The sequence below is a fragment of the Cherax quadricarinatus genome, chromosome 21 (genome assembly GCF_038502225.1).
Source record: "Cherax quadricarinatus isolate ZL_2023a chromosome 21, ASM3850222v1, whole genome shotgun sequence".
Taxonomy (NCBI): Eukaryota; Metazoa; Arthropoda; class Malacostraca; order Decapoda; family Parastacidae; genus Cherax; species Cherax quadricarinatus.
The window spans coordinates 33080519-33102635 of NC_091312.1; the positions used below are offsets into that span (position 1 = coordinate 33080519).

At 40.8% G+C, this 22117-nt stretch overlaps 1 protein-coding gene across 2 annotated transcripts in view; it reads left to right on the forward strand.

Annotated features, from left to right (window-relative positions):
• The window catches only part of LOC128689151 (uncharacterized), a 37683-nt gene that overhangs the window by 10534 nt on the left and 5032 nt on the right, over positions 1-22117 (forward strand). For both annotated transcript variants that reach the window (XM_070087364.1, XM_070087365.1), the window contains exons 2-4: positions 9840-9983; positions 11075-11126; positions 11312-11385. In XM_070087364.1, coding sequence (XP_069943465.1) covers positions 9840-9983; positions 11075-11126; positions 11312-11385 — 270 coding nt within the window. The remainder of the gene's footprint in view (positions 1-9839; positions 9984-11074; positions 11127-11311; positions 11386-22117) is intronic.

The following is a 22117-nucleotide window of genomic DNA, read 5'->3' on the forward strand; positions in this document are numbered from 1 at the left end:
GAGTGTGTTGGTCTGCAGAATGATGTGTTTATGTAGGGCTCAGAAACCAGACCTGAACAACTACAAACAATCGCACTGGGATGTTGGTCTGATGCTTCAGAGTGTGTCATGAGCCCGCCTCCTGGCAGTGAGAGCCCCTCATGCTGGGGATTTCTGTTGGCTGTTCCCAACTCCAGTTGGCACACGCCTCGACCCACAGACCATCCGCATCGTACTTGTATTCTCGCCGAACACAGGTGTATTTGTGGCAGTGATTCGGGTACCATGGTCTTGTGTGCCGTAATCCGAGGGAAAGATTGCAAGACATGAGGAGGTTAATAACATTATCAAGAGTCGCTGTGCCCAGCAGTAAGGGAGCCACCCCAACTATGCAGATCTGATGGCAGCCAGAAGCGTATATGGAAGCAGGTGGTGTGGGATATATATATATATATATATATATATATATATATATATATATATATATATATATATATATATATATATATATATATATATATATATATATATAATCTTTCAATGCACCGGACATTACTAGCCCTTTCCTCCCGGCATTTTAGTTGTCTCTTACGACACGCATGGGTTACGGAGGAAGAATTCTCTTTCACTTCCCCATGGAAATAAGAGTAAATACAGAACAAGAGCTATTAAGAAAATAGAAAACTGAGATGAGTGTGTAAATACATATGCGTGTACATGCATGTATAGTGTGACCTACCTGGAGTTTACCTGGAGAGGATTTCGAGGGTCAACGCCACCGCGGCCCGGTCCGAGACCAGACCTCGTAGTGGATTAGGTTCTGATCAACCAGGCTGTTACTGCTGGCCGCACGAAAACTGACGTACGAACCACATCCCGGTTGGTCAGGTATGACATTAGGTACCTGTCCAGTGCCTTCTTGAAAACAGCCAGGGGTCTATTGGCAATCATCCTTATGTATGCTGGAAGGCAGTTGAACAGTCTTGGGCCCCTGACACTTATTGTGCTGTCTCTCAGTGTACTCGTGGGGGAATGTTGCATCTCCTGCCAGTCTTTTACTTTCATAGGGAATGATTTTCGTGTGCAAGTTTGGTACTAATCCCTCGAGGATTTTCCAAGTATATTATTATGTATCTCTCTCGCCTGCGTTCCAGGGAATATAAATCAAGGGCCTTCAACCGTTCCCAGTAATTTAGGTGCCTTATCGTACTCATGTGCCGTGAGAGATCTTTGTACCTCTCCAGGTCAGCAATTTGGCCAGCCTTGAAGGGGGCAGTTAGCGTAAAGCGGTATTCCAGCCTAGAGAGAACAAGTGATTTGAAGAGAATCATCATGGACTTGGCGTCCCTAGTTTTGAAGGTTCGCATTATCCATCCTATCATTTTCCTATCGGATGAGGTAGATGCATTGTTGTGGTTTTTGAAGACGAGATCCTCTGACATTATCACTCCCAGGTCCTTCACATTACTTTTCCGCCGTATTGTATGGTTAGAATTTGTCGTATACCCTTATACAGTTTTAATTTCCTCAAGTTTTCCATATCTGAGTAGTTGAAATTTCTCTTCATTGAACTTCATATTGTTTTGAGTGGCCCATTTGAAGATTTGGTGGATGTTCGCTTGGAGTCTTGCGGTGTCTTCGATGGAGGACACTGTCATGGCAATCCTGGTGTCATCCGCAAAGGAAGACACAGAGTTATGGTTACTTCTCTGTCTGTGTCAGATATGAGGATGAGGAATAGAACAGGAGCGAGTAATGCCTTGTTTTTCACCGTAGCTGCCTCAGACTTTACTCTGTTTACGGTTACTCTTTGTGTCCTATTTGTCAAAAAATTATAGATCCATCTACCAACTTTTCCTGTTATTCCTTTATCACGCATTTTGTGTTTTGTTACACTGTGGTCACACTTGTAGAAGGCTCTTGCAAAGTCTGTGTGTACTACATATATATTTTGTCTATCCTCTATAGCATCCAGAACCTTATCATAGTGGTCCAGTAGCTGGGACAATCAGGAGCGACCTGCTCTAAACCCGTGTTGCCCTGGGTTGTGCAATTGATGGTTATTTAGGTGGTTGGCGATCTTGCTTCTTAGAACCCTTTCAAAGATTTTTATGTGGGATGTTAGTGCAATCGGTCTGTAGTTCTTTGCAATTGCTTTACTGTCACCTTTGTAGAGTAGGGCTATGTATGTTGCTTTTATTGAGTGCGGGATGGCCCCTGTGTCCATGCTCCCTCTCCATAGAATGCTGAAGGCATGTGACAGGGGCTTCTTACAGTTCTTGATGAACACGGAGTTCCATGAGAATGGGCCTGGGGCAGAGTGTATAGGCATGTCATTTATTGCCTTTTCAAAGTCTTGTGGTATTAGGATAATATCTGAGATTTTTGAGGTGATCAAATTTTGGGTCTCGTTCATAAAAAAATCATTTGGATTGTCGACTCTTAGTTTGGGCAGCGGTCACTGAACACTGAGTCATTTAAACAAACCATACCACGGGTTGGGTCTGAACCCGCGATCAGAGAGTCTCAAAAGTCCAGACCGTCGCGTTAGCCACTGGGCCAGCTAGCTTCAATAAGATTCATCCGACTAGGTATGTTTCTACATCGAAGGAAGGTTAGCATAGGCACCACTGTGACCACAAATTCAAGTTTTTACAGGCGAATCTCCCGCTAGCATGGCCGTGACGAACTCTAGCTCAAGTCCCCTCAAAGCCGTCAACATGACTCACGACATCGTCATGACACCTGGAGGTTACCTGGAGGTTACCTGGAGGTGATTCCGGGGATCAACGCCCCCGCGGCCCGGTCCACGACCAGGCCTCCCGATGGATCAGGGCCTGATCAACTAGGCTGTTACTGCTGGCCGCACGCAGTCCAACGTACGAGCCACAGCCCGGCTGATCCGGCACTGACTTTAGGTATCTGTCCAGCTCTCTCTTGAAGGCAGCCAGGGGTTTATTGGCAATTCCCCTAATGCTTGATGGGAGGCTGTTGAACAGTTTTGGGCCCCGGACACTTATGGTGTTTTCCCTTAGTGTACCAATGGCGCCCCTACTTTTTATTGGGGGCATTTTGCATCGCCTGCCCAGTCTTTTACTTTCGTAGGGAGTGATTTCTGTGTGCAGATTTGGGACCATTCCTTCCAAGATTTTCCAAGTGTAGATTATGATATATCTCTCCCTCCTGCATTCCAACGAGTACAAGTCAAGTGCTTCCAAGCGTTCCCAGTAGTTAAGGTGCTTGACAGAACTTATACGTGCAGTAAAGGATCTCTGTACACTCTCTAGATCTGCGATTTCACCTGCTTTGAATGGAGATGTTAATGTACAGCAGTATTCCAGCCTAGAGAGAACAAGTGATTTGAAAAGGATCATCATGGGCTTGGCATCTCTCGTTTTGAAAGTTCTCATTATCCATCCTATCATTTTCTTTGCACGTGCGATCGTGGCACTGTTGTGATCCTTGAAAGTGAGATCCTCAGACATTACTACTCCCAGGTCCCTTACATTATTTTTCCGCTCTATTGTATGGCCGGAGTCAGTAGTATACTCTGTTCTAGTTATTATCTCCTCCAGTTTTCCATAACGGAGTAGTTGGAATTTGTCCTCATTGAACATCATATTGTTTACCGTTGCCCACTGGAAAACTTTGTTTATATCTTCTTGGAGGTTAACCGCGTCCTCAGCAGATGACAGCCTCATGCAGATCCTAGTATCATCCGCAAAGGATGATACGGTGCTGTGGTGTACATCTCTGTTTATGTCTGATATGAGGATAAGGAATAAGATGGGGGCGAGTACTGTGCCTTGTGGAACAGAGCTCTTCACTATGGCAGCCTCCGATTTAACTCTGTTGACCACTACTCTTTGTGTTCGATTTGTTAGGAAGTTGAAGATCCATCTCTCCACTTTCCCAGTTATTCCTTTAGAACGTATTTTATGGGCTATTACGCCATGATCGCATTTGTCAAATGCTTTTGCAAAGTCTGTGTATATTACATCTGCATTCTGATTTTCTTCCAGTGCATCCAAGGCCATGTCATAGTGATCCAGTAGTTGTGAGAGGCAGGAGCGACCTGCCCTGAACCCATGTTGCCCTGGATTGTGCAGATTTTGGGAATCCAGGTGATTTGCAATCCTGCTTCTTAGCACTCTTTCAAAGATTTTTATGATGTGGGACGTCAGAGCTATTGGTCTATAGTTCTTGGCTAATGCTTTGCTGCCACCTTTATGGAGTGGGGCTATATCCGTTGTTTTAAGTGACTGTGGAATTTCACCCATGTCCAAGCTCCTCCTCCATAGTGTACTTAGGGCACGCAAGAGGGGTTTCTTGCAGTTCTTAATGAAAACAGAGTTCCACGAGTCTGGGCCCGGGGCTGAGTGCATAGGCATGTTGTCAATGGCTTTTTCGAAATCTATCGGAGTTAGGGTAATGTCGGAAATCTGGCATACATTTATGGAGTTTTGAGGCTCATTCATGAAGAAATCATTTGGGTCGTCGATCCTCAGACCGATTAGTGGTTCACTAAACACAGAGTCGTACTGGGATTTCAATATTTCACTCATTTCCTTGTTGTCATCTGTGTAAGTCCCATCCTGTCTGAGTAAGGGCCCGATACTAGATGTGGTATTTGCCTTGTTTTTGGCATATGAAAAGAAATATTTTGAATTTCTTTCAATTTCACTAATAGCTTTAAGCTCCTCCTGCCTCTCCTGGTTCCTGTAAGAGTCATTTAGCTTAAGTTCGATAGTTTCCACTTCCCTGGTCAGCGCCTCCTTTCGTGTATCAGATATTCTAGCACTCCTGAGGAGCTCAGTGACTCTTCGTCGTCTTCTGTAGAGGGAGCGTCTTTTTCTCTCCAGTTTACTCCTGCTCTTCTTCTTTCTTAGGGGAATATGCCTAGAACATGCTTCGGCTACCAGGAAGTTGATCCTTTCAAGGCACTGGTTTGGATCCATGTCATTTAAGACATCTTCCCAACATGTTTCGTTTAGGACATGGTTTACCTGGTCCCAGTTGATTTTCTTGTTGTTGAAATTGTATTTTGTGAAGACACCTTCACAGGTACATGCATTCTGCTGTTCAGGACCCCTATGCATGTACGTCTGGACTTCGATTAGATTGTGATCGGAATTAGTTGTTTTTGATATTCTTATGTCTCTTATCAGGTCCTCATTATTTGTGAAGATAAGGTCAAGTGTGTTTTCTAGTCTTGTTGGCTCCACTATCTGCTGGCTTAAGGTGTGTTTTTCGCAGAGACTTAGTAGCTCATGTGTGTGTGACCTTTCATCTGCGCTACCTCCGGGGATTGTTTCAGCTATAACATTATTTGCTACATTCTTCCATTTTGTATGCCTTAGGTTGAAATCACCAAGCAGTAAGATGTTTGGGGATGGAGCTGGAAGGTTTTCCAAACAGTAATCGATTTTCAGTAGCTGTTCCTTGAACTGTTGTGAGGTTGCATCAGGTGGCTTTTATACAACCACAATGACTAGGTTTTGGTTCTCGATCTTTATTGATAGAACGTCAACTACCTCATTTGTGGTGTTCAGCAACTCCGTGCAGATAAGGGACTCTTTGACATACAGGCCAACCCCCCCTTGTTGCCTGTTTTTTCTGTCGCATCTAAAAAGGTTGTAACCACTTATCCATATTTCACTGTCAAAGTGATCTTTTGTGTGAGTCTCTGTGAAGGCTGCAAACATTGCATTAGACTCCACTAGAAGTCCACTGATAAAAGGTATTTTGTTGTTGGTGGATGGCTTAAGGCCCTGTATATTAGCAAATATGAACGAGGTTGTATTCTGTGTTTGTTGGGGGGATTTTGTTATTGGCATCAGTAGTTGTAATTCTGGAGGGCCATGGGTGGCCACTGGCTGCGCCTCCAGTCCAACAAGGCTCCAAGGTGGTGGACTATTTTTGTTATTTCCTTCCATTTTCTTTTTTCGTTTCCTGCCACTAAAATATCACCTGGAGTTGGGTTGTCGTAGCTACTATTGTTTGTCTTGTGGGGTCTGTGCCTCCTGGTCCCTTTTAGATGGTATGCAGGGCACTCGATGTTGTAACACTGCTTCTGGAGGACCGAGGAGTGGCACATTTTTGGGTGAAAGAAAGTACAGGAAGAAGAACGACACACTCCTTTAGACAGGAGGTCGCTACATTTTTTGGGATGGTCAAAGTTGCATGTCCCATTTTTTTCCCCTGTTATTCCATGCTTACAGATGCCCCAAGCATAATATTTGCACAAATTCACCTTTGGTTGAGAATTGTTGGGAGGTGTGTTGTCAATTTCTGCAGGTTCTGGGACTGCACTATAATCCTCAGTATCCAAGCCAGGGCCACCCCGTCCTGGATTCCATCTACTTTCCCCAGTAGAGGAAGAAGGAGGAGACTCCTCTCCAACATCTGTACTGTGGGCCACGGTCTTGTGCAATGATGGTTGTATATTTACTGTTTTTGTGATGGTTTGGGTAGTGTCCCTAGGAGAGTCTGGGCTGGCAGTAAGGCTGGTGGCTGGGTCTGGGTCAGCACTGGGGCTGGGGGCTGGGGCTGGGTCTGGGTCAGTGGCTGGGACTGGGCCAGCACCAGCACTGTGGGTATTAGTGCTACGACTGGGGGAGCCTGGGCCAGCACCAGCACTGTGGGTATTGGTGCTATGCCTGGGGGAGCCTGGGCCAGCTCCAGCACTGTGGGTATTAGTGCTATGCCTGGGGGAGCCTGGGCCAGCACTAGCACTGTGGGTATTAGTGCTATGACTGGGGGAACCTGGGCCAGCACCAGCACTGTGGGTATTGGTGCTATGCCTGGGGGAGCCTGGGCCAGCACCAGCACTGTGGGTATTAGTGCTATGACTGGGGGATGGGTCTGGCTTAGCACCATGTGGGTGACTAGATAGTTTCGAGTCATCTGTTGTGGTATGGACATTCTGCATTTTTTGATACACTATCTCTTGCTCCCATGTTTTATATATTTTTGGTAGACTATCCAAGAGGTCATCCTTGTTTTCTTGATTATTTTTATCATTTATTACTCTCCTTAGTACCTTTCTGATACCTGCCCAAAGTTCTACATCTTTATTGCACAACCAGAAGCACCTTGCTAGTTCGAGGTCATTTTTTGAGGCTGTATTTAGTCTAGTACAAGAGATATGGTGTTTGGAAGAGCATAGGTTGCATGTGATTCTGGATTTCCTTCCAAGGATTTTTTTACATGTCCCACAGATATGCTGTGCTGACATCCTGTCTGTATCCTACTACACACTGTATGCCACGGAAGAAAACTGATTTCCACTTTACCTTTCTCTTGCTGGTACCAGTAATATGCAAGATGTATTTATACAAACCAAGTTTGCAGTATGTGGGTGGTGGTGTAGGGTGGGTGGTGGGTGTAGGGTGGGTGTGAGCCGGGCAGACTTGCCCACACTGCCACAGTTCACTATTTTTTTTATTACTATTATTATTATTATTATTATTATTATTATTATTATTATTTAAATTCCTTTTATGTAGTGCTGTACACTGGTTATCTCAAGGATATACACTGTATTCTTTCAAAATACACTTTTCACTGCGTTATACTGGGATCATTGTTTTATTATTTACACAGCAGCTAGGCCTACGCTAATAAGTTTAGATTTAGAAAGGACTTTACCCTACACTTCTATGGAAAAGATTATTTCCTGTTTAGTAGAGGTAACGGTTGTATGCTCAATTTATGTATGCTGTGATTCCCTGCACCTCAATGCTACCACCACTCGTTTCATATCTTATGACTATAGTAGTTACTTATCCGTTATTAACACTTCACTGGACCTCTGGCAATAGTTCGCTAGTGCCAGTCGCTTGTAAGATATTCCCCTATCTACACTATATATTGTACGCTATACTTGGGGATAATTAAGATTACTCTTATCTACAATTTAGTTCACTATGTCACTGCACATATATATCCTTGTCACTCACTATATTACTTATAGATAGATCGATATTTGTTTATTTCCACTTGTGTCGACATCCGGCAATAATTCACTAGTGCTGGTCAGGTCTATTTCCCACGGTAACCGTTTCTCCACCGGCACTCTCCATGTGACACTATAATCCATATTTTCCTATTTCCGATTGGTATGGTTTGTATGCAATCGTGTCATTACGATTTCGTGACTCACTCACTCATTTCTTTGCTGTCATCTGTGTATGTCCCATCTCGCCTAAGCAGGGGCCCAATACTGGATGTTTTTCCCTTAGATTTGGCATAAGAGAAGAAGTATTTTATTGACAAGCTATTGGCAAGTTAAAGGACTCTTAACTTTATTGACAAGGTAAGAGCTGTTACCTACATCAGTTCATTGGAAAGCCATTTTATTGTTAGGAAACATACAAGTACAGATCAGGATGAAGTTGGAGCCATCTTTGGGCCAGCATTTTCATTTGATTAACTGATTTGATCTCGTTGGTATTATTATGCTGTATGAATATGTTCCAGACTCGAGTCATTCTGGGGATAAAATGATCTTAGATGAAGTGATGTTCTGGAGGTGGTGTAGTAGTTTGCTTCTCGCTGTCCTCGAAGTGGAGCCAAGTGTGGTACCAAGTGTTGGCCTTGTACATAACAGTAAGGCCACTCACATCTCTCCTGTGTTGAACGCTCTGCTGAAATGAAAGATCTATTCAGGACTGGTCCAGGCGAGAGATGAGACGTCTTGCTCTGTTCTCTACTCTGTCAAGCAGTCGCAGATGAGATGGGGGGGCAGGCAAACCAAGAAAGTGGAGCATACTCAAGTTCTCTCTCTCTCTCTCTCTCTCTCTCTCTCTCTCTCTCTCTCTATATATATATATATATATATATATATATATATATATATATATATATATATATATATATATATATATGTCGTGCCGAATAGGCAGAACTTGCGATCTTGGCTTAAATAGCAACGCTCATCTTGCCATATAGGACAAGCGAAAATTTGTGTATGCAATAATTTCGCCAAAATCATTCTGAACCTAACGAAAAAAATATATTTCACTGTGTTTGTTTAGTATATATATATATATATATATATATATATATATATATATATATATATATATATATATATATATATATATATATTTCACTGTGTTTGTTTAGTATTAAATTATTGTAAACAAATCTAAAATATATTTAGTTGGGTTAGGCTAAAATAAATTGTTCTTGTTATAATAAGGTTAGGTAAGTTTTCTTCTAAGATTCTTTTGGAGCAAAATTAAATTTTTTTACATTAACATTAATGAAAAAATATAGCTTTAAACGTATAAGAGAAAATTTTATAAAGGACTTAATTTTAAATGAGTTCTTGCTGATTGACCAGTTTTACATATTCGGCACGACATATATATATATATATATATATATATATATATATATATATATATATATATATATATATATATATATATACATATATATATATATATGCAAAACAACCACTCTGAAAGAATAGAGAAATTCCAAGCGCTTTCGTGACTACTCACATTATCAAGGAACTATGTTCCTAGATAATGTGAGTAGTCACGAAAGCGCTTGGAATTTCTCTATTCTTTCAGAGTGGTTGTTTTGCATATTCTGAAATCACCTGTTTACTGTGATCTTATTGCATATATATATATATATATATATATATATATATATATATATATATATATATATATATATATATATATATATATATATATATATATATACTCTTGATACGTATTAATTGTTTTTAAATATTAAATAAATTCAGTTTATTAATACATTTTTCGTTGCTTTATAAGGCAAGCTTGTAAGATTTGCATAAAAAGTAAGATATTTATAATTCCGCTAACCTTGCTCTGCAGGTGTTGAGATTCTTGCGAGAGCGCCGTCACCATCTTCTAGAGATGGAGTGTTGCACGTTGAGGGGAAGACCCTGGCTGGTGGTGGACAGCTGCTGCTGCTGTTCACTCAAGAGAGGAGTCTATATCATCGCCTCCCTTGAGATAGTGAGTGATGCTGTTAACAGTGATTGTTTCTGGTATGGTGACTGCTGCTGGTGTTAACAACAAGGATTGTTGGCTCTGACGGTCGGTACTGCTCTGTGGACCAGAGTTCACACCTTGGCTAGATCTTTGGATTGTTAAGCATTAATGTATAACTCGTGAGCCAAGTAATCACAGGTGAAGAAGATAACCTCAACAAAACAGCTGATGTACCTGCTACTTTTAGTTACGAGCCGATCACTCTAGCATGGCTATGATATTCCCTAAAGAAAGCTAGGAAACAAGTTACAGAGAAACTGAGTTTTCTTTTTGAATCACTCTTCCTAAATGAGGAAGGAAACATGTGTTAATATTTAAAATGATCTATTTAACCCAGTGGTTCCCAAACTGGGGGTAAATTACCCCCTGGGGGTAATTTAACCATTTTTGGGGGGTAATGGAGGGGCGACAGAAAAAAAGTTAGTTCTGAAAATCGAGAAAACAATGCGGTACCCGGTATGAGGATTGTTTTACTTTGTCTTGGTATATAAAGTTGTAAAGTAAACCTATTATAAGAAAGTAATAAAGTTAAACCAAATAACAATAAATATCAAAAACTAATATACAGTATTAGAAAAGAAATATATAGCTAAGTGTGTGGATACCCAAAAGTATTTTGACAAGTATGCTTCAGGACAAAAGTCACTCAGTAGCCCAGATAGACCTGGCCAGTACGCGTCACTCACTTCCTGAGGCTGCCTCTATTTCACACTGTCAGTTTATCTGTGAGCATCAGCCGAGGTAGACATAAGCTGGTATGTATGTGTACTGCCCTGTGCAGTATAGTTAGTATTTACCCACTGTTACTGTGAATTTGTAGCTATTATTAATTTTATATATAATGTATGTGTGGTTCTTAAGTTTTCAATGGTTTTGCTAGGATTAGAGTATGCGAGGCTGTATACGTTCACGTTTAGCCATATATATCAATAATAACATTTTGTGAAATGGGTAACATGCTTTATGTGGAATGTTAAATTGGGTAACAAGCTGAAAAAGTTTGGGAACCACTGATTTAACCTATCACCCCTAAAAATATAGATTTTTTTTTTCAGCTTGCTTGCTTCGTCTCGATAATTCTGTTATTGGTTCATATGAAGTTTCCAGGTCAGTATTTACTGAATGAATTAAGCCAAAAATAATCAAATGTATTGGTATACTGCGAAAAATTATTTGCTGTATATTGCTATAAATGACACAAGAATAATGTATGTACAGTTAAGTTTTTGTTCAATTCTCTCCCTCTCTCTCAACGTAGGTGTAACTATACAGTAATCAGCATGTCTCCACAGATATGGTGGGAAGAATCTTGGAGTTACTGGCTCATATCGTCATCACTTCCATTCTTATCTACGGAGTTAAAAAGGTCCGTTCCATTTACCCATGACTAATAAAGGTTCATTTCCACTTATTCATGATTAACAAAGGTACGTTTCCACTTAGCCATGACTAGCAAAGGTTCGTTTTCACTCAGTCATAGCTAATGAAGGGTCGTTTCCTCTTAACCATGACTAACAAAGACTGGTTTCCACTTAGCTTTGACTAACAAAGGTTTGTTCCCTCTTAGCCATGACTAACAAAGTGTACTTGGTCATCGTAACATCTTTGGCAATGACCAGGCTGATAACCTAGCTAAATCGGCCTCTGGCTCGAGATTTCCCAGGGAAACCTCTGGGCCACTGCTTTTTTGGGAAAGAAATCACTAGACCAGTGGTAAAGACGGAAGTTCTCAGGGAGGTACTACCGTCCTGCCAACTGCGTGTGGAGCAGAAACCTGTAGTTGTTTTACATATTGGTAAGAATGCTGGTATCTTTTTCTTTCTGTCTCATAAACACGTAAGAACACTAGTACGTCTTGCTACTTCTACTTACACTTAGTCACACTACATATACATGTACAAGTATATGTGTACATACCGATCTGAATTTTTAACTATTTTTCTGAATAGTTTTCGTTCTTTGTATTTCCATTCATCTCCATGGGGAAGTGGAATGGAATCTTTCCTCCATAAGCCATGTGTGTCGTATGAGGCGACTAAAATGCCGGGAGCAATGTGCTAGTAACCCCGTCTGTATAAAATACTAAAGAAAAGAAGAAAAAACTTTATAAAACTGGGCTGTTTGAATGTGCATGGATGTAATGCAGATGATAAGAAAGAGATGATTGTCAGTGTTATAAATGAAAGAAGTCGGTTGTCCTAGCGAAACAAAGCTGAAGGGGGTAGGAGAATTTCAGTGGGGAAAAATAAATGGGAATAAATTAGGAGTATCTGAAAAAGTTAGAGCTAATCAAGGAGTAGCAGTAATGTTGAAGGATCAGTAATGGAAGAATAAGAAGGAATATAAATGTATAAATTCAAATTATGTGGATTAAAACAAAGGTCGGATGCAATAACTGGGTTATAATAAATGTGTATCCACCTGGAAAAGAGAGGAGTGTAGAGTAGAGAGAGAGAGAGAGAGAGAGATTTTGGGAGATGTTAAGCGAGCGTTTAGGAACTTTTGAACCAAGTGAGAGAGTAATAGGGGATCTAAATGCTAAAGAGGGAGAAGCGTTTAGAGGTGTGGTTAGTAAGTGTAGGGTGCCAGGTGTAAATGAATAAGTATACAAGATATGATGTAGGGCGTAATGACAATAGTTTGTTGGACTATGTATTGGTAAATAAAAGACTGTTGGGTAGACATCAGGATGTACATTTTTATAGAGGGGCCACAGATATGTCAGATCATTTTTTAGTTGTAGCTACAGTGAGATTAAAAGGTAGATGGGATACATGGAAAATAGAAGCATGAAGTAAGAGCGAGATACTTTATAAACTAGGGGAGGAGGCAATTAGGGTAAGATATAAACAACTATTGGAAGAAAGATGGGCTAGTGATCGTATAGGCAATGAGGTTGAAGAGTTATGGAGTAGATTTAAGGATGTAGTGTTAGAGTGTTCAGCAGATGTTTGTGGTTACAGGAAAGTGGGTGCGGGAGGGAAGAAGAGCGGCTGGTGGAATGATGAGATAAAAGAGTAGTAAGAGAGAAAAAGTTAGCATATGAGAGGTTTTTACCAGAAGGGAGGAGTATATGGAGAGAAAGAGAGAGGTTAAAAGAGTGGGGAAGGAATGTAAATGGAGAGCAAATGAGACAGTGGGTGAGATGCTATCAACAAATTTTGTTGAGAATAAGAAAATGTTTTGAAGTGAGATTAATAAGTTGAAAAATCCTGGGGAACGAATGGATTTGACATCTAAAATTCGAGAGGATAGTTGTTAGATAGAGAATTAGAGATATCGGGAAGACGGAGGGAATAATTTGAGGAAATGCTGAATGTTGAAGAATATAGGGAAGCTGTGATTTCGTGCATTGGGCAGAAAGGTATAACATCTTGTAGAAGTGAGGAAGAGCCAGTTGTGAGTGTGGGGAAGGTGTGTGTGAGGCAGTGGGTAGAGTGAAAGGGGGTAAAGCAGCTGAGATTGATGGGATAGAGACAGAAATGTGAAAAGTAGATAATATAGTTTCGGAGTAGATTGTGCTATTATTTAATAAATGTATGGAAGAGAGTAAGGTGCCTAGGGATTGGCAGAGAGCGTGCGAGTTATTTGTGTATTGTTCCAGTCACGGTATTGTGCCTTTTTTTTGTTAATGTTCTTTTGGAACAAAATTATTAATTTTTATATTTACATAAATGAAAAAAATATATCTTTAATTAAACGTATAAGAGAAAATTTTAGAAAGGACTTAATTTTAAATGAGTTCTTGCTAATTGACCAATTTTACCTAGTGGCAGTAGAATAACTGCAAAGAATTACATTCTGATAGCACTAACGTCATAAAAATCTTTGAGAGGGTTCTAAGAAGCAAAATCACCACCCACTTAGATACACATAAGTTACACAACCAAGGGCAGCACTGGCTTAGAACAGGTCGCTCCTGCCTATCTCAACTACTGGAACACTATGGCATGGTCTTGGATGCTCTAGAGGACAAATAAAACCTTCGATAAATGCGATCGTAATGAAATAACGCACAAAATGTGTGATAAAGGAAAAACAGGAAAAGTTGGTAGATGGATCTATAACATCCTAACAAATAGAACACAAAGAGTAATAGTAAACAAAGTCTGAGGCGGTTACAGTGACAAGCTCTGTTCCTGTTACTTATCCTCATATCTGACATAGACAGAGATGTAAGCCACAGCACCGTGTCTTCCTTTGCAGTTGACACCCTAACCTGCATGACAGCGTCATAAATCGAAGACACTGCAAGTCTCCAAGTGGTCATAAACCAAATCGAAATTACTCTGCTATGGAAAACTCTAGGAAATTAAAACTGCATCAGAGTATAAAACAAATTCCAACTACACAATACAGCTAGCAACTAATGTAAAGAATCTAGGAGTAATAATGTCGGATCATCTCACTTTCAAAGATCACAACAATGTATCTACCACATCTGCAAGGAAAATGATAGGATGGATTGTTGAGAAATGGCATTACCAGCTAAGATATTTATAAATATAAATATAGTGAACACTTAGCTGATAAAAGACAGCAAATCGTCTACACAGCCGCCCCTGCAGACGAGGTCTAGAAGCTGTCGAAACCATCTTTCAACGGGCTGTAAAGATTTATAATTTGTAAGATTATAAATTACCCCTAGGGGGTGTTATGTCAGCATATTTCATTCACTGATGGCTGACAAATTACATACTTGTTTGGACTCAAAAGTCCACACCTTACTGCCGACTATAGGTTGATTACAAACTCCTTGCGACTCAAGTACTGCGCAGTCCCCCGTACTACAAGAAATTCGTAACATACCTTGCTCTTGTAACGTGAGCTATGGTGTTCTTCACACCTTCGACAGGTATCGGTGACTTGATAGAAGCTGAAGTGTCCTTGGATGTCCACGTCTTCCATTGTCTAGGAAATGCACACTGGTACACTATGTTCCACAAGATTTGTCTTTATTGTTCACAATCTTATCACAAGAGAAGCTGATCACACTTCTCTTAAGTGTTTATTGGGTTTTGTGAGACACTTTGTTCACACTAACGCACAGATCGTTGTTCTTTGTTGGTTATCCTGGCGTCAGTGTCACTCTCAGTAGAGTCAAAAGTAATCTGAAGACGCCACAGCGCCCCATGCCGTCACTCCCCTAGCACAAAGAAAATGCTGACCTAGTACTTTTGCTTCCTTGCCACTTCCTCGATGAAGCAAAGCAGAAGGTTTGATTCTTGCTGTCTTAAGCATAGACAACAATGTCCACTATCTTTACTATGGTAATAAGGAGGGAGCAGGATTTTCCTTAATTGTCCTGCTAAAGTAAGAGATGTACTGTCTCTTATTAAACTACACTTTGCAACACTGCACAGCAAGGAGCAGCGGTCAACTTGACCACGTCGCATACTCGTATGGCATCTGTGATCAATTACTCACTGTAGCAGTAAACAAGACGCTTGCCCCTTCTGAGAGGGCTGGGCCCCTCGGGGCTGAAAGGGGCTGAAGGGGCTGAAGGGGTTGATGGGGGCTGATACGCCCCTCCTGGAGAAAATTTCTCCACATGGATAATGAAAACCTTCAAAATCTCTTGTTTTCTCTAGGCTAGAATACTGCTGTACACTAACCAGCCCCTTTCAAGGCAGGCAAAACTGCAGACCTGGAGAATACACAGAGAACTTTCACGGCACGCATAAGTACCGGGAACGATTGAAGCCCCTTCATTTGTATTCTCTGGAATGCAGGCGAGAAAGATACATGATAATATAAACTTGGAAAATCCTAGAGGGACTAGTCCCAAATCTGCACACGAAAATCACTCCCTACGAAAGCATTAGACTCGGCAGGAGAGGCAACGTCCTTCCAATGAAAAGCAGGGGCGGCACGAGTACGCTAAGAGACAATACAATAAGTGTCAGGGGGCCCAAGACTGTTCAACTGCCTTCCAGCATATATATGGGGGATTAGCAATAGATCCCCTGGTAGTCTTCAAGAAAGCGCATAACAGGCACCTAAAGTCGGTACCTGACCAGCCGGGCTGTGATTTGTTCGTCGGTTTGCGTGAGGTCAGCAGTAACAGCCTGGTTAATCAGGCCTTGATTCACCCTAAGGCCTGGTCACGGAGCGGACCAAGGAAGGCACTGACCCCCCGAAACCCTCTCCTGACACTGCTTCCTCCAGAAATATATATATATATATATATATATATATATATATATATATATATATATATATATATATTTATATATATATATATATGCAAGGAATTCGCAAGAGCAGGCGAAATATACACAAACACTGATCTCTGGCTGAAGGAGACTCGAACCTACGAACCTTGGAACAAGGTACGCAGTGCTTTACCAATCTAACAACACTGGACAATACCTTGGCGTGCAGCTTGCGCTACACATTGATCCAAGGCAGCCAGCTTTCAGGAAGAAGGCTTACAGCATGCAAGCTGCACGCCAAGGTATTGTCCAGTGTGGGTAGATTGGTATAGCACTGCGTACCTTGTTCCAAGGTTCGTAGGTTCGAGTCTCCTTCAGCCAGAGATCAGTGTTTGTGTATATTTCACCTGCTCTTGCGAATTCCTCAAAATATTCAAGCTATCTACCCAATACCTCCAGCTCACCATCTAGTAACTCCCCTACTCCGTTTTTAACTGACAAATCCATTCGTTCTCTAGGCTTTCTTAACTTGTTTTAACTCCAAAATTTTTCTTTATTTTCATTAAAATTTCTTGACAGTGCCTCTCTCACTCTATCATCTGCTCTCCTTTAACACTCTCTCACCACTCTCTTCACCTTTCTTTTACTCTCCATATACTCTGTTCTTCTTATAACACTTCTGCTTTGTAAATACCTCTCATAAGCTACCTTTTTCTCTTTTATCACACTCTTTACTTCATCATTCCACTAATCACTCTTCTTTCCTCCTGCATCCACTCTCCTATAACCACAAACTTCTACCCCACATTCTAATACTGCATTTTTAAACCTATTCCAACCCTCTTCAACCCCCCACTACTCATATATATATATATATATATATATATATATATATATATATATATATATATATATATATATATATATATATATATATATATATATATATATATACGTCGTGCCGAATATGTAAAACTGGTCAATTAGCAAGAACTCATTTAAAATTAAGTCCTTTCTAAAATTTTCTCTTACACGTTTAAAGATATATTTTTTTCATTACTATTGATGTAAAAATATATAATTTTGCACCAAAACGAACTTAGAAAACTTACCTAACCTTATTATAACAAGCGCAATTTATTTTAGCCTAACCGAACGAAATATATTTTAGATTTGTTTACAATAATTTAATACTAAACAAACACAGTGAAATATATTTTTTTCGCTAGGTTCAGAATGATTTTGGTGAAATTATTGCATACACAAATTTTCACTTGTCATATATGGCAAGATGAGTGTTGCTATTTAAGCCAAGATAGCAAGAAGAATAAGATGAAAAAAATTGTCAAAGTGGGAAGTCTGAATGTGCGTGGATGTTGTGCAGATGATAAGAAAGAGATGATTGTGGATGTTATGAATGAGAAGAAGCTGAATGTCCTGGCTTTATGTGAAACAAAGCTGAAGGCGGTGGGAGAGTTTCAGTGGAGAGGAATAAATGGGATTAGGTCAGGGGTTTCAAATAGAGTTAGAGCTAAAGAAGGAGTAGCAATAATGTTGAAGGATAAGCTATGGCAGGAAAAGAGGGACTATAAATGTATTAATTCAAGGATTATGTGGAGTAAAATAAAGGTTGGATGTGAGAAGTGGGTTATAGTAAGCGTATATGCACCTGGTGAAGAGAGAAGCATAAAGGAGAGAGAGAGATTTTGGGAAATGTTGAGTGAATGCGTGGGGAGTTTTGGTTGGGGATTTTAATGCTAAAGTGGGTAAAAATGTTGTGGAGGGAGTAGTAGGTAAATTTGGGGTGCCAGGGGTAAATGAAAATGGGGAGCCTTTAATTGAGCTATGTGTAGAAAGAGGTTTGGTAATAAGTAATACATATTTTATGAAAAAGAGGATAAATAAATATACAAGGTATGATATAGCATATAATGAAAGTAGTTTGTTAGATTATGTATTGGTGGATAAAAGGTTGATGGGTAGGCTCCAGGATGTAAACGTTTATAGAGGGGCAACTGGTATATCGGATCATTATTTAGTTGTAGCTACAGTTAGAGTAAGAGGTAGATGGGATAAGGGGAAAATGGCAACAACAAGTAAGAGGGAGGTGAAAGTGTATAAACTAAGGGAAGAGTAAGTTCGGGTGAAATATAAGCAACTATTGGCAGAAAGGTCGGCTGGTGCATGTATGAGTAGTGGGGGGATGTTGAAGAGGGTTGGAATAGCTTTAAAAATGCAGTATTAGAATGTGGGGCAGAAGTTTGTGGTTATAGGAGGGTGGGTGCAGGAGGAAAGAGGAGTGATTGGTGGAATGATGAAGTAAAGGGTGTGACAAAAGAGAAAAAGGTAGCTTATGAGAGGTATTTACAAAGCAGAAGTGTTATAAGAAGAGTAGAGAATATGGAGAGTAAAAGAAAGGTGAAGAGAGTGGTGAGAGAGTGCCAAAGGAGAGCGGATGATAGAGTGGGAGAGGCACTCTCAAGAAATTTTAATGAAAAAAAATTTTGGAGTGAGTTAAACAAGTTAAGAAAGCCTAGGGAACTATTGGATTTGTCAGTTAAAAACAGAGTAGGGGAGTTAGTAGATGGAGATATGGAGGTATTGGGTAGATGGCAAGAATATTTTGAGGAGCTTTAAAATGTCGATGAAGAAAGGGAGGTAGTAATTTCATGCACTGGCCAGGGAGATATTCCATTTTTAAGGAGTGAAGAAGAGTAGGATGTGAGTGTGGGGGAGGTGTGTGAGGCATTACGTAGAATGAAAGGGGGTAAAGCAGCTGGAACTGATGGGATCATGATAGAAATGTTAAAAGCAGGGGGGACATAGTGTTGGAGTGGTTGGTATTTTTGTTTAATAAATGTATGAAAGAGGGGAAGGTACCTAGGGATTGGCGGAGAGCGTGTTTAGTCCCTTTATATAAAGGGAAGGGGGACAAAAGAGATTGTAAAAATTATAGAGGAATATGTTTACTGAGTATACCAGGAAAAGTGTACGGTAGGGTTATTATTGAAAGAATTAGAGGTAAGACAGAATGTAGAATTGTGGATGAGCAAGGAGGTTTCAGAGTGGGTAGGGGATGTGTAGATCAAGTGTTTACATTGAAGCATATATGTGAACAGTATTTAGATAAAGGTAGGGAAGTTTTTATTGCATTTATGGATTTAGAAAAATCATATGATAGAGTGGATAGGGGAGCAATGTGGCAGATGTTGCAAGTATATGGAATAGGTGGTAAGTTACTGGATGCTGTAAAGAGTTTTTATGAGGATAGTGAGGCTCAGGTTAGGGTGTGTAGAAGAGAGGGAGACTACTTCCCGGTGAAAGTAGGTCTTAGACAGGGATGTGTAATGTCACCATGGTTGTTTAATATATTTATAGATGGGGTTGTAAAAGAAGTAAATGCGAGGGTGTCCGGGAGAGGGGTGGGATTAAATTATGGGGAATTAAATACAAAATGGGAAGTTACACAATTACTTTTTGCTGATGATACTGTGCTTACGGGAGATTCTAAAAAAAAATTGCAAAGGTTAGTGGACGAATTTGGGAGTGTGTGTAAAGGTAGAAAGTTGGAAGTGAACATAGAAAAGAGTAAAGTGATAAGGGTATCGAATGATTTAGATAAAGAAAAATTGGATATCAAATTGGGAAGAAGGAATATGAAAGAAGTGAATGTTTTCAGATATTTGGGAGTTGACGTGTCAGTGGATGGATTTATGAAGGATGAGGTTAATTATAGAATTGATGAAGGAAAAAAGGTGAGGGGTGCATTGAGGTATATGTGGAGGCAAAAAATATTATCTATGGAGGCAAAGAAGGGAGTGTATGAAAGTATAGCAGTACCAACACTCATATGGGTGTGAAGCTTGGGTTGTAAATACTGCGGCGAGGAGGCGGTTGGAGGCAGTGGAGATGTCCTGTCTAAGGGTAATGTGTGGTGTAAATATTATGCAGAAAATTCGGAGTGTGGAAATTAGGAGAAGGTGTGGAGTTAATAAAGTATTAGTCAGAGGGCTGAAGAGGGTTTGTAGAGGTGGTTTGGTCATTTAGAGAGAATGGATCAAAGTAGAATGACATGGAGAGCGTATAAATCTGTAGGGGAAGGAAAGCGGGGTAGGGGTCGTCCTGGAGAAGGCTGGAGGGAGAGGGTAAAGGAGGTTTTGTGAGCGAGGGGTTTGGTCTTCCAGCAAGCGTGCGTGAGCGTGTTAGATAGGAGTGAATGGAGACGAATGGTATTTGGGACCTGACGAGCTGTTGGAGTGTGAGCAGGGTAATATTTAATGAAGGGATTCAGGGAAACCGGTTATTTTATATAACCGGACTTGAGTCCTGGAAATGGGAAGTACAATTCCTGCACTCTAAAGGAGGGGTTTGGGATATTGGCAGTTTGGAGGGATATATTGTGTATTTTTATACGTATATACTTCTAAACTGTTGTATTCTAGGCACCTCTGCAAAAACAGTGATTATGAGTGAGTGAAGTGAAAGTGTTGAATGATGATGAAAAGTATTTTCTTTTTGGGGATTTTCTTTTTGGGTCACCCTGCCTCGGTGGGAGACGGCCGACTTGAAATATATATATATATATATATATATATATATATATATATATATATATATATATATATATATATATATATATATATTATTGTAGCCACGAACGAGTGGTATTGATCAATAAGAACCCTGCGCTAGCCAAGGAATGAGTCCTTATTAAGATGTCGGAATTGTGTTCTTAGGTTTGCTAGGCGCCCGTATGCTGCAGCAGTTATTTGGTTGATGTGCGCCTCCGGAGAAATACCTGGTGTTAATACTCACCCCAAGATCTTTTTCCTAGGGTGAAGTTTTTAGTCTCTGGCCCCATAGACTGTACTCCGTCTGCAGTCTTCTATGCCCTTCCCCAGTCTTCATGGCTTTGCATTTGGTGGGGTTGAACTTCAGGAGCAAGTTGCTTTACCATGCCTGCAGCCTCTCCAGATCCCTTTGTAATTCTGCCTGGTCCTTATCTGATTGAATTCTTCTCATAAACTTCACATCATCTGCAAACAGGGACACTTCAGAATCTATTCCTTCCGTCATGTCGTTCACAAATACCAGAAACAGCACCGGTCCTAAGACTGACCTCTGTGGAACCCCGCTCGCTACAGGTGCCCACTCTAACACCTTACCACGACATTTGCTGTCTTCCATACCTCAGGTAGTCGTTTTGTTTCGACAGATGTGTTGAAAATTGTTGTTAGTGGTACACATAGCGCCTCTTCTCCCTCTCTCAGGACCCATGGAGAGATGTTATCAGGCCCAATCACCTTTGAGGTATCAAGCTCACTTAGCAGCCTTTTCATTTCTTCCTCGGTTGTATGTATTGTGTCCAACACTTGACGGTGATCCCCCCTCTCTCTGTCTTTCTGGAGTCCCTTCTGTCTCCTCTGTGAACACTTCTTTGAATCTCAAGTTGAGCTCCTCACATACTTCACGGTCGTTTCTTGTGATCTCCCCTCCTTCCTTCCTCAGCCTGATTACCTGGTGCTTGACTGTTGTTTTCCTCCTGATGTGGCTGCACAACAACTTCGGGTCAGCGTGTACTCACCTAATTGTACTCACCTAATTGTGGTTGCAGGGATTGAGACTCAGCTCCTGGCCCCGCCTCTTCACTGATCGCTGCTAGGTCCTCTCTCTCTCTGCTTCCTGAGTTTTGTCATACCTCGTCTTAAAGCTATGTATGGTTCCTGCCTCCACTCCATCACTTGCTAGGCTATTCCACTTCCTGGCGACTCTATGACTGAAGAAATACTTGCTAACATCCCTGTGACTCGTCTGAGTCTTCAGTTCCAATTGTGACCCTTTGTTTCTGTGTCCCCTCTCTGGAACATCCTGTCTCTGTACACCTTATCTATTCCACACAGTATTTTGTATATTGTTATCATGTCTCCCCTGGCCCTCCTGTCC